A 26,873-nucleotide genomic window follows, 5' to 3' on the forward strand; every position below is an offset into this window, starting at 1 on the left:
GTATACACCCTGGAGTCAGATGATTCTAGATTTGAGTTTTTACTACGAGAGGGTTACTGGATTTAACAAGCTTAAATATAGAATACTGAGATAAATTTTTAAATTTCATATAATGAGTAATTTTTAGCATAAATGTAACTTTGCAAACATTAGGGGACATACTTATGCTCAAGAAGTTATTATATATCTGAAGTTCAACAATAAACTGGGCTTCCTGCGTCTGGCCTGGCGAACTTGCAACAAGTAATGATCCATCTAGCCTCCAGCTCCTGGAGCAGTCAGTGTTGGGGTCATACCTCTTACCTCCAGGTCTGCTGATGGCTAGTCCACTGTCCCCTTTCCCTACAGTTGCTGTTTAGTATCATTATCACTGAGGTCTCTATCTCCTCTCTCAACAGAAATTCTTGGAATACTTGCTCTAGTCAGGACAATGTATGTGGCATGACAGGCAGTGAAAGGAAGCAGAGGCTCAATCCACTGTCATATTGTGGTTGATCTAGTCACTGTATTTTCAGTGTCATCTGTGTTTTTAGCTGAAGAGGGGATGTGTACATGGTATGATAAATATTCAGACAGTACTAGATTATACACTGAAAACTAACTCTTCCAATACATGCCACCAGCTGCCCTGTCCAGAGGCAGGCATTGTCTGTTATTTATTTATTTATTTATTTTTGGAGCAGGGGGAGGGGTTTATCCTTTCAGAGATGTCTCATTTGTGACCAAATACACACCCACATTTTCCCCCCACTATTTGGCACCTGGTTTTTCCCTTTAACAATGTATCTTAATATATTGACTTCTTTCATAGCTTACCTGACTTTTGGTATGGATGGTTAACAATATATTTGTGGTGCTTCTGTTGAAACTGTTTTCTTTCTGAATTTTTAAATTTGTGCTTGAGGTGTACAAACATGGGCCAAGCCTATCTTGTAATTCAGGAATATAGCCCAATTCATCCATATCTGCCATTGCCATTACTCAACTGCAAGCTACCTCCTCTCTTATCAGTTCTGTCATGGTCCTTTTCCCAAAGCGTTCTCCATACAGGCTACCTTTAACATCATGGTTAGTAGCAAATCGTGAAACCCAGCCCCTAAAATAGTGCCTTGAATGCAGATGCTAGATACCTTCAGGCCCCAGTCTCCTAGCCTCCCTCCCTGCCCCCCCCCCCTTTTTTTAAGATTTATTTATTTGAAAGGCAGAGCTGGGCAGAGGGTGAGAGAGAGAGAGAGAGAGAGAGAGAGAGAGAGGAGGGTAGAGAGTGGAAGGAGGAGGGAGGAGAGAGGAGCAAAAGAAAGTAAGTCTTCCATCTGCTGGTTCATTTCCCAAACAACTGCGTCTGCCTGGGGCTGGACTAACCCAGAGCCAGGAGCTTCTTCCAGGTCTCCCACATGGGTGCAGGGGCCTAAGGACTTGGGCCATCTTCCACTGCTTTCCCAGGCCATAGCAGAGAGCTGGATTGGAAGTGGAGCAGCATGGACTTGAACTGGTGCCCATATGGGATGCCAACATGCAGGCAGCGGCTTTATCCGCTATGCCACAGCGCTGGCTGCACTCCCTACCTTTGATAGCACTAAAATCAACTCACTGATTTGAGAGAGTGCTACAGCTGGCCCCAAAAGGTTCTAATCACTGGACTCATGGAGTCAGTTGCTTCTCCAGTAGATAATACCTTGATGGCCCATCTTGTCTACAGGGATTTCATTTAGGGGACTTCCAGGCCCAGGACAGAAAGTAACTACTAGTTTCATGTAGTCTCCAGACTGACTCAAGCCCATTTGGCCATCATAAAAATGCCTTAAAGAGCATAGCATCACTGACCAAAGAAAGGAGGCTATGAGCACCACTGACCAACCAGGAACTTGGACATGAGCTGAACGTGCAATTCTCAGTCCCAACTTCAGTCTATAAGAACCTTCACCCCTAGTCCCTTAGAGAGTTAAGCAATAGCTGCCTGACTCTTTGCTCTGTACTTTGCAAGTAAATAATTCCATCATTACTGATGTCAGCGACTGACTATCTGTGTGTTGGCAAGCTGACCAAGTTTTGAGGATTCTGTCACAACTCCCCAGCTAGTTTAGGGCATTGCTTTATCACAGTCACACTCCTGCTTCAAATCATCCAGTGTTTGCCCAGCAAGCACAGCCTGAGCCTCTGTTTTCTGGCCACAAGGCTTCTTGAGACCCTTGCCCGTTTGCGCTCACACACCACAGTTGGGCCCCCATACTCCACCTCGCCCTGGGGCCGCCATGCCCTACCACTCCAGCCTTGTTTCTCACAGCCACTCAACTCAGCTGTGCCCCAAGAGCTACCACCTCTCTTTCCCGTTCCCTTTGTCACTCAATGTTTTACTCGTTGTCACTCAAAAATCTTTTTTTTTAATTTTTTTTTATTTTTTTAACTTTTATTTAATGAATATAAATTTCCAGTGCACAGCCCATGGATTACAATGGCCTCCCCCTCCCACAGCCTCCCTCCCACCCTCAACCCTCCCCTCTCCCGCTCCCTCTCCCCCTCCATCCGCATCAAGATTCATTTTCAATTCTCTCCACACACAGAAGATCAACTCAGTATAAAGAGTTCAACAGTTTGCACCCACACAGAAACACAAAGTGAAACATACTGTTTGAGTACTAGTCACAGCACCAAACCAAAATGCACAGCACATTAAGGACAGAGATCCCACATGAGGAGCAAGTGCACAGTGGCTCCTGTTGTTGACCCAACAAATTGACACTCTAGTTATGGCGCCAGTAACCATCCTAGGCTGTCGTCATGAGTTGCCAAGGCTATGGAAGCCTTCCACGTTTGCCGACTCTGATCATATTTAGACAAGGTCATAAAAGACAGAGTGAGGATAGTAACCAATGATCCTAAGAGTGGCATTTACCAGGTTTGAACAATTATACAGGTACAATTATAAGGAAAATTATACATCAGTACACACAGGTTGGGAGTAGAGCCATTGGTGGTAGAGTAGAGGTTATGATTATAAAGGAATGAGGCCCAAGTGTGTTAGACAGGGTCTAGAACAAAGGACAGAGTCATTATTAGATGTGCTAAGAATGGTGCTGTCTAAGCTACAATTAAGTTTTCTGATTGAGAGGCAAATGGAACCTGATAGAAGGGGCTTGATAATAATCTGGTGGGCTTTAGGCTTTGTAAGTTAAGAGGCCCAGACCTACCTATCTCTTCACATGGGGTATATCCTAAGGGAGGTGTGAACCTCCTAGGGGAAGGCACTCTGTTGACTTTCATTACTTGGCTGGCCTGGGAGGAGAGCTGGCCAGGTAAAGGCAGGTGGCATCTCTAACAAGAAATTTACAGTTCTGCCTGCAATGTTGCTGACCCTACTTGGCCTTCCCCTCAGCTGCCACCCATTGCTTCTGATGCCTAGCTTTCTTTTCCTCCTGGTTTTTGTTAAAGCAGACCAGAGGATGCAAGTCAAGGGAGTGCCCGTATCCCATCTCTAATCTTCGGTGGCCTGAACTACACGTCTATAGTCACAGGCATGTTCTGTAGTAGTTTTTCTAAGGTAGACAATGCCCATGAGGAAAATTATGTTCTCACTTTAAAACTTTCTTTCCCTTTTGTCTGAAAGGGAGGTTTTTTCTACTTACTGTATACTTGGCTGATGGCGAAGTGAATCTAGCTATGAGATTATTATTTAAGTTCTTATTTTGGCTATGCTATTACAGAAAAATGTTAGCCATCTCTTTTATAAGGTCTAAAGATTAAATTGTGCGTCCTACAGATTCCTTCATAATAGAATTAGTTTCCTACCTTGAAGAGAATAGAGAAATGAAAGAATAAGTTGGGCTTAGAATAGAGAAATGAGGGAGCAAGTCCTAGATCGCTTGCTGACAATAGCAATATCACATGAATACTTAGCAAACCGTTTCAACCATTAGATAACAACTTAAGAAAACATTTACCAGAAGGTCCAATGCCTTCTAGAAATTTTAAGAATCATGTATTTGAAAACACCTCTTAAATATCTAACATGGTGTAGTTTGTTTAACCAGTAAACTTAAGCACAACCATATAAAATGTTTTTAGTTTCTTTCTACCAACAAGTTTAAAACATATGATACACTGATTCAGGTCACACAAATTAAAATGTATCTTTGATTGATTTTAGCAGCTTAAATTTATGGACAATCTTATCTATAAGCCATTTAAAATAAAACTCTTAATAAAATTTCCTATGTGGACATACAATATGTACACACATATAACATAGCATAATAGACCAATATAGCAATTTTAATAATAGCTTTTAAAATCTTTAACTCTTTTGTAGATTGCCAGTTGATTTGCATTGCTTTTTGTTTTTAGATTACTTTAACACATTGCTTTAACAGAGCATCAGAGTTTAATTCTATGTCAAAGAGAAATTGAGCTTCCTGTGATCTTTTGCTGTGAGGTTTCCTTCCTTTACCTTCTTTCATATTGGTGACCATGTTTCTGTGTTTCTGTGTGTAACACATCTTTAAGCATCTTTTGCAGGGCAGGATGAGTGGCAACAAATTCTTTCAGTTTCTGTTTGCTATGAAAAGTCTTAATTTCACCTTCATTCACAAATGAGAGCTTTGCAGGATATAATATTCTGGGCTGGCAGTTTTTCTTTCTTAGTACCTGGGCTATATCTCGCCATTCCCTTCTAGCTTGTAGGGTTTCTGATGAGAAGTCTGCTGTGAGTCTAATTGGAGATCCTCTGAGAGTAATCTGACGTTTCTCTCTTGCACCTTTTAGAATCTTTTCTTTATGTTTCACTGTGGTGAGTTTAATTACGACGTGTCGTGGTGAGGATCTCTTTTGGTCATGTTTATTAGGGGTTCTATAAGCTTCCTGTACTAAGATGCCTCTGTCCTTCTCCAAACCTGGGAAATTTTCTGCTAGTATCTCACTGAAAATGCCTTCTAATCCTTTCTTCCTCTCCATGCCTTCAGGAACTCCTAGAACCCGAATATTAGGTTTTTTAATAGTATCCTGTAGATTCCCGACAATATTTTTTAGATTTCTAATTTCTTCTTCTTTTCTTTGGTTTGCCTGTTTCCTTTCCTGTTCTCTGTCTTCTAAGGCTGATATTCTCTCTTCTGCTTTGCCCATTCTGTTTTTAAGGCTCTCTAATGTGTTTGTCATTTGATCTATTGAGTTCTTCATTTCATTGTGGTTTTTTGTCACTATCACAGTTTCATGTTCTACTAGTTGTTTCATTTCATTTTGATTCCTCCTTAATATTTCATTTTCACGAGAGAGATTTTCTATCTTGTCCATGAAGGATTTCTGTAGTTCAAGAATTTGTTTTTGAGAACTTCTTAATGTTCTTATCAATTTTTTGAGATCCGCTTCTTGCATTTCTTCTATCTCATCATCTTCATAATCTTGAATTGGGGTGTCTTTTTCATTTGGGGACGTCATAGTGTCTTCCTTGCTCTTGTTACCTCGGTTTTTGCGTTTGTTGTATGGCATGTTGGAGATATTTGGTTTCTTCACTGTGGTGTTTTTTCTTGTTACACTATGGCTCTATATTAAGTGGACTGTCTGCTTTCAGTGGAGCCTTAGAGGCTTGAGATAAGTGTGGACTGAGAGCCGTGTTTGGTTCCTCAGGGTTGAGGGTGTGTCAAAGATAACACTCCCAGGTTAGGCGTGGTAAATCTCTCTTTCTTTTCTTTCTTTCTTTCTTTCTTTTTTTTTTTTTTTTTTTTTTTTGATTCAAAAGGGAAGTAATTCCGCACAGCTGAACGTAATTGGAGGTAGTTAGCAGGCAAATGATATACCCACAGGAGCCAGCGATTGGAAGCTCTTTCCCAAGGACCACACAGGGAATCTGTGCTGCCCTCAGTGTGGGCTCCAATTCTCCTGCATTCTCCCACTGGGTTGCCAAGTTAGATGCTAATCTCCTGTTATTTCACCCCTCCCCCCAGAGTCAGGTTTTTCTGCTAGGCTCAGGGCCGGTGCAGACCTGAGGTCACCCTGCTTATGACGTATGTCAAAATGGCGCCTGCTCTTTGTCTTGCTCGCCTTTGAGGGGTGAGCAGAGAGAGCGAAACTCGTGTCCGTATCGGTCACTTTTTTTTTTTTTCCCTCTCTCTCTTCTAGTTAGCCTGGTGAACTTTTCCCCACGGAGTTTCAAGCCTCGTTCCCTCTAGTCTCCTCTTTCTGCTTGCCCGCTGGTGTCTCAGGCTATTGAGGTTCGGCTCACCTCGCGTTGCAGCGCTGGTGCGTTGAGTCTGCCGCTGGTTTCCCAAACTTGGGCTTCCACGCTCTTCACGCAGGTCCACTGTGAATCACTAGTTCCGGAAGAGTTTCTGCTGCTGTTTCTTCCCCTACTCTTCCTTGACCCTGCAGTATCTCCACTTTTATTAACCTGTGTGTCTTGCTGAACTATCAATGTGCTCCCTTCCTATTCCGCCATCTTGCCGCTCCCCCACTCAAAAATCTTAACATTTGTCACTACAGAAAGGCTTTCTCTCACTATCTAGTCAAAAGCTACTCTTTTGAGTTACATTATTTTAAACATCTTATAACTACTTGGTAATCCACCAGAAAAGGACAAAATTGTTGTCATCTGTGTTTTTTTTTTTTTTTTTTTAATTTGTCCAGCCAACTGTAATCTAAGTTCTGTGTGTGACTCAACATGGTATTCTCAGTGCCTGTATTGCGTTTACTAACGTCTGACAGGTCATAGTACTCAGTAAATATTTGTTAACTGAACATATGAATGAATGAAATAAACAGACTTTAAGAGACTTATTTGTACTGTTACAAACATTACTGATATGTGACATGATTAGTCTTTGAGTAGTTAAAAAATATACTACACTAGTACTTATGGTGTGCTATATATTATTATTATAAGAAAATACATTCTAATTATTGATAATCATAAAATACTTTATCTTGATAATCAGCATATATTACAATAAAATGTTGTAGTCATTATATAATAGATAATACAATAAAGATTATTTAAGCAAGGTGTGCTATGTAAACAGTTGGAGCAAAAAATAATTGATTCAGTGATGCATTAAAGAAAATGTAAACTCTTTAAACTGTTGATCATTCATGTATACTCTGATAGTAAGTTTCCTTAGCTGTCAACCTAGAATCAGTTATCTCTTTCCATGTGAGAACATGATTTTTAAATAAATAATAGATCCTTAGTTGATACACAAAGTAAAATGCTAAAAATGAAATAATAGAGATATTATTTGTTTTTAACTTCATTAACTCTGTTTTTTAGTAGACTTTCTCAGTAAAAACAAAATATCAGGGATGCAAAATTTATCATAAATAATTCATTTATATTTAAAATGTATGTATGTGTCTATAATGGTGTCAGTGTTGTGTCGTAAAAGCACAGACTTCAGTGTGGTATATACCTGTCTTCAGATTCCTGCTCTGCTATTTGGCCTTTGGCAGGTTACTTAACCATAATAAATATTTTTGGTTATGTAATTTCCAAAGTGGTAATAATATCTCATATAGTTGATATTCAGTTTCAACTAGAAACTAAAACTCTTACTACAGTACCTCACATGGTATGGTCTCATTCATAGTTATTCAAGGGGACTTCAAAAAGTTCAGGGTAATTGGAATTACAAATAAATGCATGAATTTTATTTTATAACACAAACTCCATGAAATTCAAGACACTTGTAATTGAGGATCCCTGTCTTTTAGTCCACCCCCAGAGAACTGGACTCGGGATTTAACTATGTCAGTGCAGTTATATCTGAAGAAAATGGGGTGACCTTAAAGCTTTTTAAGATTAGGAAACAAAAAGAAGTCAGACGAGCGAAATCAGGACTATACCACGATGCCTGGTGATTTTTCACCACAGCTCTCATTAAATTGCCCTTGTTTGCTGAGAGGAATTCGCAGGAACATTGTCATGCTATAGAGAAGCACTCTCTGGGAAAGCTGTTGTGGGCACTTCTCTGCTAACACTTTAGTTAACATTCTCAAAACACTGTTCTGACAAGCAGATGCTACTGTTCTTTTTCCCTCCAGAAAATCAAGCACAGTGTCTTGAACACCCCACAATTGCTGCCATGACTTCTGCCTGCCCCTGACCAGTGCTCTTTGACTTTGAACACCTGCACCTCTTGGTAGCCATTGCTTTGGTTGTGCTTGGTCTTCAGTGTTGAAGTAGGAAAGCCATGTTTCGTCTTCTCTTCCGGTTCTTCGGAGAAGCCTCAAGATGTCCTGATTCCACTTGTTTAACATTTGTATTGAAAGCTGCACTCTTGGCTGCACCTGATGGCGGCACAATAGTTTTGGTACCCACCAAGCAGAAAGTTTACTCAACTTTAGTTTTTCAGTCTGAATTTTGTCAGCTGAGCCAATTGTGATTCTCTGTGGTGTTGGCTAGGCATCGATCCTCTTTAGTTGGAACAGGAATTAAATCTGTTTTCCCTCACGAATTGATGTGGGTGATTTGAAGCACAGGGCTCATCTTCAGCTTCGTCTTGTTCTTCTGCAGACAAGCTGTCCATTTGTAAACTGCAGATTTCTTTGGAGTGTTGTCCCCAGAGACAGCTCTCAGGCTCAGCCTCCTTCTCCCTCTGCCTCTTTCATCCTTATCCATGTACAGTTGATAAATATGCAGTCACTGATTTGTAAGTGGCATGGCTGGGACGTGGAAGCAGGTAGTGGTGCTGCTAACTAATAACCTTGGTAAAACAATTGAGTGGAAGACACAGAGAAAGGGAGCAGACAATAGGGAAGAACTTTGTATTGGAGTTTGGCTGCATGACTTCTAACGCGTTTTTCAAATAAAATCATGGACTAGTAGATTGGGGGAGGGACCAAGAAAGGTAACTTTATGCGTCCCTCTCACAGTGCATATGAAGAAAATGAAAGCCTGGTAAGTTGCATGATTTGCAGAAATGGACGGGTCAGTGACAGGAATCCCACCCCACATTCCTCTAATTCTTCTCTCCTGATATTGGATCTGTCTTCTTTTCTATTACTTATTTCTCTGAAGAAAATACATACAACATAATGCCACATGTATGCTTTTTTTCTATTTTTTCTCTGAAGAAAACATGTAACATAATGCCACATGTGAGTTCCTAAGCATGAAAGTACCTTGCACAGGTCATTTAAAGGGAATCCATTTCCAGAAAGCTATCTTCAGTATGTCCTGCTGCCTAAAACGGTTATCCCTACCAATAGTCGTGTGGTCAGGACATCAGTCTGTTTCTCCTTTCCCACTTTGGCTTGACAGTTTTGTTGTGCCAGATAAAGAAAGGGGGTAACCCTCACCCACAAGCCATCCCTGGTAATTGCACAGGTGCAGAAATCCCCTGGGGTGGGGGCCAAACCGGGAGACAATCCACATACTGGTTTTAGAGAAGCTTCTTTTTTAGGAGGGATTAAGCATTTTTAAAATTTAATTTTAAAGCATAAAGAGGGAAATAAAACTCGAGGACCACTGCTTTAAGAGATTTTTGAGTTTTTTCAGCAGATTTGAGATCCATCTGTTAACTCGTTTTACCATTAATTTTTAACCAATGTCTTTTTCAAGCGTGCTCTCTCGGATAGCACTGCCAGAGTGCTGCATATTTAATTATATGCTTAAAATTCTGCCTGATCTAAATATCTACATGAGCCAGGATTGCATCTGAAAGGTAGCCATGGTTATTGATGGTGTCACAGTTTTTTCTGGATACAAATTCCACTGTGGTCATTGTCAGCATCACTAAAAGTGGAAGCTGTGGTATCCTCCATACTTCTCCAAACACGAGGACCATGGATTAGAAAACATTCAGTGGAGATTAGTGATGATTGAACTAAAATACATGAATTTCATCCACTGTGTAAAATGTGCTTCTGGAGAGAGGGAGGGACTCATGGTTATACAATGCATGGTAATGGGAAGATTTCAGAGAGCCATGTGTGGGATGTCAGTGACAGTGCTAAGCCTTGAATAAAATTGCATTTTATCTTCTCTGGGAAGCAATCTTTGATGAGGAACAAAGACTTAAAAGTAAATTTAGACCAAAATGCCTTGATCTCTGTAATTTAAACAATTTACTTTGCTCTCTGACTCTTCAGAAATTATGACCTCCAAATGTGAATAGTCATTCTGGCCTGTTTGGCACCAGTGAAGGTATATGACTATTGTCATCAAGCTCCTGAGTTAAGCCGCAGGAATCTTAGGAAGCTAAAGATCGGTAAACTCAGAGAGCAGAGATTTTTAGCCCAGGCCAAAAATCAGTCATGTGGGAAGCATTTGAAATACTTGTGCACAGTCTCCTCACCTGAGGAGCTGATTCAGTCTTAATGGAATGCAGTAATCACCCTTCAGGTGGGAGCGCTACGGGAAAAGACTGCTTGGCCTAGGAATGGACTCTAGAAATCTCTCTCTGAAAATCAACCTGTGGGCATATGATCAGTCTTTGGTCAGATATCTACTTACATCGTAGTATATTGGTTTCCTTCGGCTGCTATGACAAATTACTACGAACTCATGTCTTAAAACAGTAGAAATTTACTCTCTTACAAGTTAGGGGGCCAGAAGACAGAAATCAAGATGTTGACAGGGTTGTACACCCTCTGGAGGGTTGGGGCGAATCTGTTCCTTGCCTCTTCCATCTTCCGGAGAGAGTGTGCATTCTTTGGCTTCTGTCTTTGTTACTCCTATCTCTATGGTTCTCTTCATGTCACCTTATCTTCTTTTGTCTTATTTTGTCCCTCTGCCTTGTAATGTCCACCCATATACTCTCCTTATCTCAACTCTTTTTTTTCTTTTCTTTTTTAACTTAATTACATCTTCAGAGTTTTTGCCATATAAGATAACATTCCAAGTTTCCAGAAGCTAAGACCTGGAGACCCTCTGAGAGTCCTTTAGCCTTCTACATGTTATCATCTCAGTGTACGTGTTCATTGGACTGCTGTGGCCCATCAAGGTCAACTTCTTCCACTTGTCCCCAGCTACCAGTCTGGCCACCGGGAGGTAGACCGCCTTTTATGATAGTGCTATGCACAAACCTGCCCTCCCAGGGCCAAACCTAATGCTCCTCAGTGTACGTGTTCATTGGACTGCTGTGGCCCATCAAGGTCAACTTCTTCCACTTGTCCCCAGCTACCAGTCTGGCCACCGGGAGGTAGACCGCCTTTTATGATAGTGCTACCCACAAACCTGCCCTCCCATGGCCAAACCTAACGCTCCTCTGTAACCATGTGTATTAGTTCATGTTTTGTTGCTATTAACAAATGCCTGCAGCCGGGTGCTTTACAAATATAAGAGGTTCAGTTAGCCCACAGTTTTGGAGGTTGAAAGTCTAAGATCAGATGGCTCCACTGATTTGTCCTCTGATGAGGGCCCCTTTGGCTACATCACAGTATGGAAGATAGCATCACGTGGAAGTGCCTGTGAGAGGGAGACACTGCATGCAAGACAGCCCGAGAGGAGGAGGAGCCAGCCTTGCTCTTTCTTGTGGAAACTAATCAGAGTCCTCTCCAGAACTATGTTTAATCCCTCCCAAGTGCAGGACCCTCCCTCTAGGCCCCATGTGTTAAAGATTCCAGCATTTCTGAGTACCGCCACACTGAGGACCATGCTTCCTATACACACTCAAACAGTATCCAAACTATAGCACTGTGTGAAAGTTCCTTCCTGAATAGTAGACTACACCTCCAATTTCAGCTGTTCTCACGGCAAGTGGACTACAGGTGTAGGATAAGTGCACCAAACCCCCTCATCCTCACCAGCAAAGGCACTTCTGGCATGTGGCCTAGCAATGGTGGCTCTTGCTCAAAACATATCTTTTTAAGAATCAAATACTCATATGCATGAATTTCAAAACATTTTGCACTAAAGCATCCTTCAATTCCATTTTCCACAAACTTTTTGGAGTATCCTCAGATTGCAGTGTCCAGCATTATTTCATTATATTCTGAGAGGCACGAGCTTTGTCCTTTCATGTGAGCCTTGGCTTAAGCCCACGTATGCAGTGCTGTAGCAGGCATGACTGTAGTTAGTTGATAGTAAACATGAGAAATGACATTTTTGAGTCAAAGTTTGTGAAAAACAGCTATGGGACCTTGAGAGAAGCCAATTCACACTGAGCTTCATTTCCCTCCTCTGTGGAAGGAAGCATTTGTTTCATGATCTCCCAAGGCCCATTTCAGTTCTGCAATTGTTCTGTTGTGTCTTCCTTTTCCATTAGGAAGGAAAGAAGGACAGATGCCAGTGTAGAAAAGAGAAAATGACAAGGTTAAAACAATCTCAGGAGTAAAGGCTCTGCTGAAGTTTGAGATGAATGACTATTCACTGGCATTAATGTGTGCTGCTGGGAAACCTTCCCTAGTAGCACAGAGCTGGTCACATGTGAGTGGCAGAGGCTGGGGAACCCAGAAGGGTTATCTAGCTGCTGGGTCCGTGCTACCCATGCCTCTGCCCCTCGCCCCCCAGTAAGTACCTCCATCCTGTTTCCAGGTGTCCTACTGCATCTCCTAGCCATGTGGATTATGCTGCAAGACAGGGACCAACTGGAATCTTTACCCAGGTCTTTCCATGCTGCAGCTGGGAGAAAGAAGTGGTTTTTCTTGTTGAGAGACACAAGGGTATGAGTGGGCATTTCTGTTGTGAACATCGTTTTTGTGGAGTCGAGAAATAAGGCCTGGAGGTATTTGGGGTGGAAGGAGGAGAAGAGTTGAGAGGAGGGAGGACGAGTATTGCATTCTTGCATCCCTGAGACCAGCTCTGTCCATCGCTTGGTATGAAAGGCTACATAAGCTGTCAGGTCCCCTCACCCTTAAACTAATTAGAAATTTAGGTATTTGACATTTGAAACTAGGATAAATCTTAGCTAATCATGAAATGTTTGTGTGGAGAAGAGTAAATGATCATCTCTTTAGCTATGACGGCAGAACGAAGTTGAAATGGTAAACCAGGTGATAGGCCGTGGTGTCCAGGGCACACACCAGACAAAATAAAAGTCTCTGGTCTCCAGCGTACATGGAAAAGAGTGATGACTGGTGGACTGGATATAAAAAGAAATCAAGAGAATTCAGTTTTTGACTGGGCTCAGTTAATAAAAACATAGAAAGTTATGACAAAGGAATGTGTGATAGATACATTGCACAATGTCTTCCTTTACTAAGAAAACTAATGAAATATCATAAAACAACACTACAAAGAATCAGGAAAATTCCTTTGTAATTTTATAATTGAGAAGCATAGGGGTCATATCTACCTTTTGGATTTGGCACTCTGGTAAGAAACCATTTTATATTTTACATACACAGGATGAGGTCCTAACCTACAAATGGAAAATCTGTTGCTTTTGACAAGATACTCTGTGATAGATTTTTGTTCTGAGATATCTTGCTGATGGGGTAGTAAGAATTTTTAAATGTAAAACTACATTTCCCTTAAAGCAAAAATATTCTCAAGGGCAAAAAGAAATTGAAAAAAGTGTTCTACGGAAGCATTGAATGTATTAGAAAAAAAATTAGGTACTTACATATTCTCAGTGGCCTACTTTTATGAACAGATTTTTTTTTTCTTTACTACATTGTGAGTTACTCTGGGCAGTATTGAGTCTGATGGTAAAAAAGAACCTTTAATGATCTTTCTCCTTTCAATTGCAGTTTCTCAGCCCACTATTACTTGTGGGTTCAAAATGGCTCATCCAAGTAATAGAATCCATTTAAAAGGCATTTACCCAGCAAAGTCTCCTGAGACTTGAGTTTGATTTCTACTCTCTTTGTACTTCCATAAGTGTTCAGCTTCAAGAGAAATAAACTATAGCACAGGTTGTTGTAGTACTTCAGTAAATTTAAGTTCTTTAAAAAGAGAATCCAATTTATAGCATGGTCTTTGTGCCTCAATTTGTCCTTTGTTTTAATTTGATGTCCTATCATGTCTGTTTAAGGGCATATCCTTTTCCATGTCCTGAAAAAACTGAAAAAGTCCTAATTTTTATTAACTGCATAATTATTCAGTTAGTTAAATTGACAGTTACAGGCCACATTGGAGAACTGCATAGCATCTTAAGATCATGGCTACAGATACATCCAGTGAATCTCAAATGACATGAAATCTGTAACCTAAATACACTTATACTAACTTTGAAAGTGTTTTTCTGGAAAGGAAATTTGCTGTTGGTGAACAGTCTACTCATACGTGTGTGGCCACCTGGCTGAAGATAGGAATGTGGGACAGATCTGCCTCTGCTCTCCTGTGCTCCTGGGGCAACTTTCTGCACCTGCCTTTCCTCATTTAAAGATGAGGGGCTGGAAGATAACGGAGCCCCTTTTTCCTCTCATAGTAAATGAAGTCTTCGCTGAACCTTCAGGCTCTGATAGGTCCAAGTGCTTCAGCATCACTATAATGTTGTTAGACATGTGGATACTTTTTTGCTCAGTGTAATTGGCTGTTGTGTGCTTTGTATCTTAGAAATGCATTTGTGTTTTCTTTCTAACATCTTATTTAAAATTTAAAAAGTAGAGATGTGTAGTGGCTTTTGCTTGGGTAGCTATTGTAGTGCATCAAGTTGATTACAAGGACTTGTGTGTTATGTTGGGATCAAGGAAGCCATCTTCTGCGGCCCTGATGGTGTCTGTGTTGTTAACAAGGTTCCCAAGTTTCCCATCTTCTCTACCCTCATTACTGACTTAACTGCACTGCAGAGTTGTGGTGTTAGAACAATAAAGTCCACTCAAGTTACTGGTATAGAAATTCTAAAACTACTCCAAAATGCTTTTTCATATCTTTGCTCAGTCCCCTGCCATGTATTTTACTGATTAAGCTGTCATAAAAACAATAATATTTATTCCATTAATAAAAATGATACGAGTATGCCAGTGTCCACATTAGCAATATTACAAGACTGTAGAAATAGAATGTACAGCCTAATTTTGATTACATCCTAATATTTTAGTGTGGTGAAATGTAATATTTTACTGTGTGTCTTATTTATACAAACTTTTTTTTGTATATTTTTTTTTAGCTTTGTGAAAATCTCTCTGTTTCATAAAACACTGCTTAACTTACATTCATTTGCCTACCCTTTGTGGAGCCAGCAGGGTTACTGACACGGAGCTTCAGCCCATCCTGCTAAGATGGCTGGGCTGTGAGGGAGTTGCTGCTGACTCACTCAAGCAGCTTGGGTCTGGTTCTTTGCTCAGTTCAAAATGTGGAGCAGAATGAAAATAATAATTCGATCTTATTTTCTCTCCTTGCAGGCTCTGTACAATTCGATCAAGAATGAGAAGCTTGAATGGGCAGTGTAAGTACTCCGGATTTCACCCTTTTAATAGTGGACTACTCACTTTTTCTTACTGTCTTCCTTCATGCCCTGGAAGTGATGTTAGAGAAGGATCAAATATGCACTGCCACCAAGAGTCTTACCTACTTCGTATAAAACCTAAGTGAACCCAGAGTATCTTGTGTTTGTCCTACGTCCCTCTATTCTGCTTTTCAGCAGGTTGTGGAACCTGTAGGCAATTAATTTTCTTTTTATTATAGCCTTTTAAGAGTTGCCTTCTGAAAGTCTCCTGATAAAATTACATTATTCCAAAATACATTACAGATGGTTTTGGTACCATCTACTTATTTTAATTCTCTTCTGTCATCATAGATCATGGTTTTCTAGTCCTGTTCCCTATAGTACTAACCATACTAGTACATTCTAAGAATTAAGCACAAAAAGAAACAATGTTCTGTGGGTTGATAACCTTGAGAAATGATGGATTAAATAACATTTTTTAACCTTCAGAGTTTCTAGGAGCTTATACAATCCTGTTGTAATTGTCAGTCTCTTAGAATAGAATAGTTTATAATGTTTCCTGAATCTATTTATTGACAGCAAGATGTGATTTACTTTGGGAAATATTACAGATAAATTATAACTGTGTAAACCACCAATAACACTTTTGTTAAATTTTCACTAATCAATACAGCAGTTCAAATATGATTTTTAAAAACATCATTAGGGAAGAATCTTTACTAAATTTTTAATCATCTTATCAAGAAACTAGGTGAAATGCTTTTTATTTTCACTGGTACTACATGTAAATTTCATCTTTATTTTCATGGATATTAAGCATTCATCAGACTTTTTACCAGATGGTCTTAACATAGCAATCTACAGTGAGCTAAATTCACAGAATCATAACTTGGGAGCTAAGTCTTGTTCTTTCATACATATGTAGGGGATAGTGGTTTAGTAATAGACTGCATCTCACAGATAACATGCTGGAATGAATATGATGCCTCCGTTACCACTTACATTGTTTTCACTATTGTAGGGCCATAGGGCATCTGTTAATTAGGGAGTCAAAGTTTAGGATTTTAATTTTGCATCTGTAGGTAACAGCCAGTGTGTGTCATGTGTTCGATGTGATTCATTTAAAGACAATGTAGCATTTCAAGGAAAATCTTGTAAGATTGTTTGGAATTCATGGTCTAAAATCCAAATTAACCATTTTTCTCTGGACTTAGCTCTCATGAATAAAACAGGTTTCCTAGAAAAATTGTGTAAATTATATATACATAGAATCTTACTGAAATGTTAAGGATATAGCCTGCCCTAAATAGAGTATGCATTTTAGAAAAAAATTAATGAAAATGAAATACTTAGGAACATAGTCACACTGAGAGAGAGAATATTTGGAAGGTTCTTTCTTAAAATTATTTTACAAAGCCAATAAATATACTCCTGAAAATCTCTTTTGTAAATCCAGATGTTTGTAACATATATGTTATAGCTTTACTTATATATCCTGGTAGTGGGAATTTGGTACAAAAAAGCTTTATCTCATTGCTATCCATGGGTGGGGTGGAAGTTTACCAAGAATAGGATTCCTGGTGTTCCTCCTGTGGTTTGAGTGGAGTAGCTCAGATTACAGGAGGCAGACTGCAGTCAGGTGGGTTTGGGTTTGAATTCCAGCTCTGTCAGGCACTGGCAAGTTAGCTTGGAGGCCTCAGTTTCCTATTCTGTAAGGTAGGTAACACTGCGATTCATTGTAGAACAGAAAATGTAAAGGAAGTTATCCTTCCATTAGTAATGAATTTTGTAAGTTTATTTTATTTTATTTTTTTATTTGACAGGCAGAGTTAGACAGTGAGAGAGACAGAGAGAAAGGTCTTCCTTCCGTTGGTTCACTCTCCAAATGGCTGCCCCGGCTGGCGTGCTTCAACCGGTGCACTGCACCAATCCGAAGCCAGGTACTTCCTCCTGGTCTCCCATGCGGGTGCAGGGCCCAAGCACTTAGGCCATCCTCCACCGCCTTCCTGGGCCACAGCAGAGAGCTGGGCTGGAAGAGGAGCAGCCGGGACTAGAACTCGGGGGTGCCGATGCCGCAGGCCGAGGATTAGCCTAGTAAGCCGCAGCGCCGGCCATTTTTTTTTTTTTTAACCAAGATTTTTGGTGTTTTTTTTTTTTTTTTGTCTTTTTCCTTTTTAATCTCTGTCATCTATATGCTTATTCAAATACTTAAACATCTACTACATTCTATCAAGAATAAGAAAAGGGCTCTATAGTAGTTTGTATTATAATTAACTTTTTTCACCTACAAATGAAGGGATTGGATGAAATGATCAGATATCCCTCCCAGTGCTAGTATTCTGTAGATTTCTGAATTTTAGTATGTGTCAGTGTTTTCTAAACTGATTTCCTGTAGAAAGAGCACTTCTGTATCCAGCAGGTGTGAAGCAAAAATGGTTTATGGGTCAAATAAGTCTCAGAATAAATTCTGGGTTCAAAGAAAAAGTAGATTTCTCTATTATCAGCTTATGCAGTCTTTAGCATATTTGATGTACATTTTGAATTTCTACTAGAAACAAGGGACCAATACTCTAACTTTTTAAATCACTGTCTTTCTTTCTCTGAAACTCTGACTTTCAAATACATAAATCTGTGAATAATTAACTAATTAATTAGTTAAAGGGGGCCGGCTTTGTGATGCAGCAGATAAAGCCACTGCCTTTGATGCTGGCATCCACTTATGGGCGCAGGTTTGAGTCCAGTTCAATCCAGCTCCCTGGTAATGTGCCAGGGAAAAGCAGTGATAGATGGCCCAAGTATTTGGGCCCCTCCTACACACATGGGAAACCTGGAAGAAGCTCCTGGCTCCTGGATTCGGTCTGGCCCAGCCCTGACTGTTAGGTCATCTGGGGAGTTAACTAGCAGATGGAAGATCGCTCTCTCTCTCTCTCTCTTTCTGTCTCTGTCTCTTTCTCTGTAACTCTGCCTTTCAAATAAATACATAAATCTGTTTAAAATGAATAAATAACAAGAAAGCAAATAAACCACTGAGTCCCACTTTGATCATAAAGCACTTTTTAGCGTCTGCTAAAACCGGAGTTGTCTAGCAAACACGGCTGTGTAATTTGTGTCTTCCTTTAGATCAGGAACTAAGGTTTTTCCTTGATAAAATGTGCATGGGAATGGATGTAATGTTTATGATGCTATGCTTCCCGGGCTCTCCTGTTATCCATTAGTGTTGGTACCGCCCTAGGACAACACTTAGAATTGTCTTCTCCAATGTGGTCTTTTTCTCAGTAATTCCATTCATTTTAAACCTTCCTGTGCTCTCTCTGTAAAACTTCTTCCTAGATGTATAGATAGCTCTAACCTCTTCCCCAAGTCTTTTTTTTTTTTTTTTTTTGACAGGCAGAATGGACAGTGAGAGAGAGAGAGACAGAGAGAAAGGTCTTCCTTTGCCGTTGGTTCACCCTCCAATGGCCACTGCGGCCGGTGCGCTGCAGCTGGCGCACCGTGCTGATCCGATGGCAGGAGCCAGGTGCTTCCTCCTGGTCTCCCATGGTGTGCACGGCCCAAGCACTTGGGCTATCCTCCACTGCGCTCCCTGGCCATAGCAGAGAGCTGGCCTGGAAGAGGGGCAACCGGGACAGAATCTGGCGCCCCAACCGGGACTAGAACCCGGTGTGCCGGCGCCGCAAGGCGGAGGATTAGCCTATTGAGCCGCAGCACGGGCCCTTCCCTAAGTTTTAATTCAGCATTTGCATTTTTCTTTAGGACATTTCTGTTAGCACTTAGCACTCATCGTCTGTCTTTCAACTTTCTTAGTGTTCTGTTTCTGCTAATGACAGCTCATCTGGATTTGAGCTGCTGCAGAATCTTGGACTTCTCCCATGCCCCCACTGTACTGCTGCAGACAAAACTCCTCCCCACACGCAGATGCCATGCGTACTGTTTTTTTTTCTTCAGGGACTCATACCTTTCTTGCTTCCTAATATATGCCTCTGTCTCCGCGTTCTTTATTGAAAAATTCCTGTGCTGTGAAACATCTATTGGGCCCTTGGGTATTGTGCTGGTAATCTATTTTATTAACCATTACTATCTTCACACAGCAATCTTTTCTCTTTTTAAAAAGATTTATTTATTTATTTATTTATTTATTTATTATGCAAAAGGCAGAGCATTAGAGAAAGAGGGGAAGAGATTGGGGGTGGAGAAGAGGGAGAAAGAAGGAGAGAGAGAGAGAGGGAGAGATCTTCCATCCACTGGTTCACTCCCCAAATGGACACAACAGCTAGGGCTGGGTCAGACTGTAACCAGCAGCCTGGAACTCCATCCAGTTTTTCCACATGGGTGGCAGGGGCTCAAGTACTTGCACCATCTTCTACTGCCTTTCTACACTCATTAGTAGGAAATTGAAGCACAGAATAGCCGGGACTCGAACCAGCACTGTGTTATGGGGATGCTGGCATCATAGGCAGAGGCTTACCCCTCTGCACCACACCCAGCCCCGGCACAGCCCTCATCTCAGCTGGCTGCCACTAGTACAGATCCCTGCTTTTTTTCCATGGCTTCCTCCATTTTTGCAGCATCCATGAGATGACTGCCATGTGCTTGGAACGTATGTCTTACCATCCCTTTGGGGTCAAAGCCTCCCATTCTTTGCAGCCCAGTTCATTTAAATACCTGCTCCTGGGATTTTGTATCTCATCAACCAAAACTAATCTCAGCCCTCAAACATCTATTTTACTTTATCTTATGACACCATCGGTTTCTACTTACCTGACAATGATTTGTAGTAATGGGCTATTAGACTGTAGGCTCTTTAAAGAAATGATTAGTTCTCGATTTGCCCCTTTATGCCTTCCTTTACTGATCATGTTACTTACCTGTAAAGAAATGTCCATAAAAGGCCATGGAAAGGATGTTAACAATAGTGCAAGGCACTGCATTTAGTAAAAGATGGACCTATAATTGTGTAGTATAGAACACAGTCACAACATTTGTGAGACAATGCATGCTGGTGTGGACAATATCTTGATGTTGATTTTAGAAACTTAGGTTCTACAAAATAAATTACAGCATCATGGAATAGTATAAATGGAGAGATCTGAGAGGTTTTTGCTTAACTGATCCTCTGATTGGGCTCCATGGAGTCCTAAGGTTCCAGGGCTTACTGGTGGTGGAGTGGGAGGAAGGGGAAGATGATGGCGGCCCAGTTACGCTCCCTGCAAACGTTGTGCCTCTTTTACCTGACCAAAGCAGCTCATCTTTTTTGAAAATATATACTTAATATTTCTTTTTTAAAAGCATCTATACTTAGAGTTTTTTTTAAAAAATCATAGATTTAGTCCAATGCTGTCATTTCATATATGAAGAAAATGAAGTCAAGGAGCATTCAGGTATAGACATAAAGCCAGAATTTGTTTTCCTTGAGGTCGTGGTCCCCTGTGACAGCATTGAGGCTTCTCTGGAGCCACACACAGCAAAGGTCATGTCTGAATATTTCTATGTCATGCTTTGATACAACGCAAATCAAGAGAGTTTTATAACAATTTGTTAAGTCTCATGAGATGCTCCTAGAATTACTAGTGTTTTTCCCCCAAGCAAGTTGAGATTGTAAGGATCATTCATTCATTTATTTTAGCAAACTTTAAGCAGATTTTTCTGTGCCTGGCCCCGTGTTGTGCCCTCAATACAGACATGAATAAGACATAGGTCTGGGTCTAGTGAGAACACAACAGAGGTGAGGGAGAGGAAGGACTTTGCAGAGATGAAAATTGTAGTGAGAAGTGCAGTGAGTCAACCTGACTTGTGGGTGGTCTTGGCTACCTCCTGTAGCACAATTACCATTTCTCTTTCCAAGTTCCATTGCTCAATTATTCACTGTTCACAAAGCAGCAGTAACTGCTTTGTACTGTGCAGGGTGCTTGAAACTTTGGGAGAACAGAACGATATAGGGCATTAGAGCATTTTCTTTGGTCTTAAGAAAATTTATCATCTAAGGCTTTTTGAAAGGGGAGTATTGGTATTCATCCAGAATACCAAGGTGGTCATGAGGAAGAAAAATTTTGCTGGAAGCATCACAATACCTGACTTCAAAGCATACTTCAAAGCTATAATAATTAAAACGTCCTGGTACTGGCATAAAAGCTGCTACATAGAACAATGGAACAGATCAGAGAAACCAGAAATTAATCCACATACAAACAGCCAACTCCAATTGATTTTTGACAGAGGTATTCAGACCATACAATGCAGTAGGATTATCTCTTCAACAAATGGTGCTGGCAAAACAAGATGTATATATGTAGAAGAATGGAACTTGATCCATACCTCTCACCATATACAAAAATCAACTCAAGATGAATCAAAGACCTAAATTTAAGACCTGAGACTACGAAGTTTCTGGATGAAAATAGAGGGAAAATGTTCCAAGACATTGGTGTTGGGGACAAGACCCTCAAAGCACAGGCAACCAAAGCAAAGCTAAATAAATGGGATTATGTCAAACTCAGAAGCTTCTGCACAGCCAAGAAAGCAATCAATAGAATGACGAGATATCCAGCAGAATGGGAAAAAATATTTGCAAGCTTACCTAGCTGACAAAGGATTAATATCCTTAATATATCAGTGACTTAAAGAAACTCAACAACAGAAAAACTGCCAGTCCAGTTAAGAAGTGGGCAAAAGACCTCAACAATTTTCAAAACAAGGAATACAAACGGCCAGCAAATATATGAAAAAATGCTCAACATCACTAGCCATCAGGAAAACATAAATCAAAACCACTCTACCCCTGTCAGAATGGCTAAAATTTAAAACACAGAGAGGAACAAATGCTGGTGAGAATGTGGAGAATGGGGAACTGTTAGACACTGTTGGTGGGAATGCAAATTAGTGCAGCCACTGTGGAACACAGTACAGAGATTTCTTTTCAAACTAGAAGTAGATTTGCCATATGATCCAGCAATCCCACTACGGGGTATAGATCCAAAGGACGTGAACACAGTTATCAGCTATTGTTCCACCATGTTTGTAGCAATGCTGTTCACAACAACCAAAATTTGGAACCAATCAAGGTGTCCAACATCAGATGAATGGGTAAAATGTGGTGTATATATAGTGCGATGTTACTCAGCTATAAAAAGGATGAAATTCGACCATTTGCATCCAGATGGATGCAACTGAAGGACATCACGTTGAGTGAAATAGGCCTGACCCTAAAAGGCAAATACTGCATGTTCTCCTTTATATGTAAGAGCTAAAATTTTAAAAGAAGAAAAAGAATTTAGGAAAAGAAAGGAAAGAAATGCCTGAGTGTATATCAATATTGCTGTACATATTGGTTTATGAAACTTTGTTTTATACCTTTGTGGAACCAGTGGTTAAGAATGGTATACTGGCTGGCGCTGCATCTCAATAGGCTAATTCTTCGCCTGCAGCGCCAGCACACCGGGTTCTAGTCCCAGTCGGGGCACCGGATTCTGTCCCGGTTGCCTCTCTTCCAGGCCAGCTCTCTGCTATGGCCCAGGAGTGCAGTGGAGGATGGCCCAAGTACTTGGGCCCTGCACCCCATGGGAGACCAGGAGAGGCACCTGGCTTCTGGCTTTGGATCAGCGCGATACGCCAGCCATGGCAGCCATTGGAGGGTGAACCAATGGCAAAAAGGAAGACCTTTCTCCCTCTCTCTCTCACTATCCACTCTGCCTGCCAAAAAAAAAAATGGTATACTACTGGGGCTGGCGCTGTGGCTCACTTGGTTAATCCTTCGCCTGCGGTGCCGGCATCCCATATGGGCGCCGGGTTCTAGTCCTGGTTGCTCCTCTTCCAGTCCAGCTCTCTTGTGGCCCAGGAAGGCAGTAGAGGATGGCCCAAGTGCTTGGGTGCAGGCATGGGAAACCAGGAGGAGGCACCTGGCTCCTGGCTTCGGATCAGTGTAGCTCTGGCCGTAGCAGCCATTTGGGGGGTGAACCAATGGAAGGAAGACCTTTCTCTCTTTCTCTCTCTCACTGTCTAACTCTAGCTGTCAAAAAAAAAAAAAAAAAAAGCACACGGAAAAGTGGAAAAAAAAAGAATGGTATACTACTATAGTTTAAATGATCTGTGAATTTACTGTATATGGATGAAATGGTCATTTTTTCATTTTTTCCATTCAGTTATTGCTGTAGCAGTTGTCTATATTCCCACTAAACTAAGGTCTTTTTGCTTTTCACTTGTTAAAACTCCTAATCTGGTAAAGCATTACGCCTTTTTGCTGTATTGTAAATTTAGAATATGTTATCTCAAGAACTAAAAAAAGAAAGGGAGAGGGAGGGGAGAAGGGAATATCATTATATTCTTAGAATTATATCTATGAACTATATTGAATCTGTTAAAAACTAATTAAAGGAGCCAAGTGCTATGGTGCAGCAGATTAAGTCGCTGCGCTGGCATCCCATGTGGGTGCAGGTCCGAGTTCCCGCTGCTCCACTTTCGATCCGGCTCCCTGTTAATGTGCCCAGGAAAGCAGCAGATGATGGCCAAAGTGGCTTGGCCCTGTATACTCACCTGGGAGACCCAAAAGAAACTCCTGGCTCCTGGCTTCAGCCTGGTCCAGCGCTGGCTATTACAGCAATCTGGGGAGTGAACCAGCAAGCTGATCTTTCTCTCTCTTTCAAATAAATAAATCTTATATATAAAATCTTATATTTATATATGTATAAATATATAAAACTAATTAAATTATAAGTAAAAATCTTAAAAAACATAAAAAGGGAGTCTCTCTTTTATTGGGATGAGGTAGGATGAGGTAAGTCATAGAAATGGGAGCTTTTGGCCGGCGCCGTGGCTCAACAGGCTAATCCTCCGCCTTGCGGCGCTGGCACACCAGGTTCTAGTCCCGGTCGGGGCACCGGATTCTGTCCCGGTTGCCCCTCTTCCAGGCCAGCTCTCTGCTGTGGCCAGGGAGTGCAGATGGAGGATGGCCCAAGTCCTTGGGCCCTGCACCCCATGGGAGGCTAGGATAAGCACCTGGCTCCTGCCATCCGATCAGCGCGGTGCGCCGGCCGCGGTGGCCATTGGAGGGTGAACCAACGGCAAAAGGAAGACCTTTCTCTCTGTCTCTCTCACTGTCCACTCTGCCTGTCAAAAAAAAAAAAGAAAAAAAAGAAATGGGAGCTTTTAACTTCTATAAGAGTTATTTAAAGTAATGGTTGTATGAACTATGAAGAACTTCAAAGAATATAGTAATTTATAGAAATGGCAAAATAAAATAGATGTAATATTAGGAACATTAATGGTCTTATCTTTCTATCTTTTTAAAGTAGTTTAATGCATTTTTTATTATTTTTTTAAACTTTTATTTAATGAATATAAATTTCCAAAGTACAGCTTATGGATTACAATGGCTTTCCCCCACCAAACTTCCCTCCCACCCTCAACCCTCCCCTTTCCCGCTCCCTCTCCCCTTCCATTCACATCAGCAAACTTGTAAGAAAAATGAAGTAAATGTTGAAAACATGTCAGACAACTCAGAAAACTATAGTGACTGGGTGGGATCTACTGTGTGATAAAAATACTACAAATCCCATTTAGTTGCCATCAGTCAGACATATGTTTTGGAGGCCAGTGTTGTGGCATAGTGAGTCAAGATGCTGCCTGCAATCTGCAATGCCAGCATCTCACATGGCCAAGTGGGTTCAAGTCTGGGCTGCTCCACTTCTGATCCAGCTCCCTGCTAATGCATCTGAAAAAGCGGAAGATGGCCCACTGCACCCACTGCAGCCACATGGGATACCCAGATGAAGCTACTGGCTTCAGCCTGGCCCAGCCCTGGCCCTTGTAGCCATTTAAGGCAGTGAACCAGCAGATGGAAGATCTTGATCTTGACATGTCTCTATCTCTTTCTAACTGCCTTTCAAATTAATAAACCATTACATAAACAAGTAAGAAATCTGTTTTTGAAACAATCCAAGTGTGAGCATTACCCAGAAAAACATAAAATTTATTTATAATTGTTAAAAATTGAGCTACTGAAACTTGTTCACCAAAACATTTTGATTTGCATTAGTTTTATGTTCCTACTTTTATATTAAAAACTCAGAGGTGAAAATGGAAACATTGTCTTTAGTTAATTTTTATCCTGTTTCCATTCACAGTTATATACTTAGGTACCTTTTGACCCCTTGGGGAGGGGAAATCTCACGTTCAGAACTATCAATAATGGGAAGAAGAGAAAAAATGTTCTATTTGAGAACGAAATGGTTCCCATCATAGTGGCTGTCAACTGTGTTCTTCATGTATGTGGCCTGCATGCTAACTGGATGGCTTCAAGTATACTGTTACACGTCTGGCATGGAGGGCACGGGAACTGGCGTCTTCACGAAGGCCAGCCAGGCGGGTCTCACCTGCCTCCCAAGCACAGTTGTCTTCCTGCATTGACCTCCGTGTTTATTGCTGTCACTGTACAACAGGACTGGGGAATCTCAATCTCCCTAACCCTAGATTAATGACCTGCAGGGTCCCTGCCCCATTCCCTCTGCCCCTCAGTGTTTGAGTCACAGATGCATTGACCCTGCTTATCCTTTGGCACATTGGTTCTTTGCATAAACCTTTCACAGCCTTCCATCACAGACAGCTGAATTTGTAACAAGAGCAGTGTTAAAACCATGCTTACCTTTCCTTTAAGTGAAATGACTCCCCACCTGCCCTCACATACTGAATGGTCCTGGTTAATTAGGGGGGTGGTGGCCATTAGGATCGTTCTGTCCTGGTCTGATCATATTATGGTGGCCTGAGGTTTAGAAAATGTAGTTAAATACCAGTAGTTCCTTGTTTGGCTTCTTTATAATTTCTTTGTTGTGAACTTTAATCATGGCTGGTTTCTCCAGGACAAAAAACCAGCTGCCTGCTTATTAACTGATTTGTTGAAATTCCCAAGTAGAGAAAACTTTCCAAGGATTTCCTCCCACTTCTTTACCGTTATGTTTAATACTGTATGTGTGAGCATGTGAGTCTGTGTGTATTATTAGGGAGTGATAGGAAAGGCAGTGGGTTGACTACTCACTACTCTTTTGTGTGGACAGTTTAATTCTGTAACCAGTCGAAAGGTCTGGATCTGAAATTGAGAACTGTTGAAGAACTCCCTCCTTCCCACCCAAAAACCTAGGTCCACTCACCTCACACACAGCTGGCCAATTACTGACGCTGAGATGGTGGAAGAAAATGGGAAGTTATTTTGCAAAGCACAGGCCCAGGAGTCAGGCAGTTATCACTGAATTCCAAGACTCCCCAGAGGATTAAGAGCATAGAATCTTTCAGATTGAAGTTGGGGTTGAACAGTGGTAACCAGCTCAATCAGCTCTTGTATGGGTCTCTGTTTCATGCCTAGGGCTTGTGACCTTCCTTTGGTCAGTGACAGGAGACCTTGTTCTTCTGAAAGTGCTGTGATCACTAAGTGGGCTCCATTAGATCTGGACTAAAGGGTAGATCAGTTATTGCTTTGTTGGAACAGGGCCTGGAGTTCCTGGGAGGCCTCTCAAAATAGTGTCATGCATCCGGATGTTAGGGAGGTGACCATTACATTCTGAGTCTTGTGACCGGGTTGTAGGGCCACCTGAGCCGTGTCTACACCCTTAGTTTATTGAGTTAATTTTTAGCAGG

At 41.1% G+C, this 26,873-nt stretch overlaps 1 protein-coding gene across 5 annotated transcripts in view; it reads left to right on the forward strand.

Moving 5' to 3' along the window:
* The window catches only part of PSD3 (pleckstrin and Sec7 domain containing 3), a 611,013-nt gene that overhangs the window by 438,778 nt on the left and 145,362 nt on the right, over positions 1-26,873 (forward strand). For all 5 annotated transcript variants that reach the window (XM_062199432.1, XM_062199434.1, XM_062199435.1 and 2 more), the window contains one exon: positions 15,211-15,254. In XM_062199432.1, the coding sequence (XP_062055416.1) occupies positions 15,211-15,254 (44 nt within the window). The remainder of the gene's footprint in view (positions 1-15,210; positions 15,255-26,873) is intronic.

Source organism: Lepus europaeus, chromosome 8, assembly GCF_033115175.1.
Source record: "Lepus europaeus isolate LE1 chromosome 8, mLepTim1.pri, whole genome shotgun sequence".
NCBI lineage: Eukaryota > Metazoa > Chordata > Mammalia > Lagomorpha > Leporidae > Lepus > Lepus europaeus.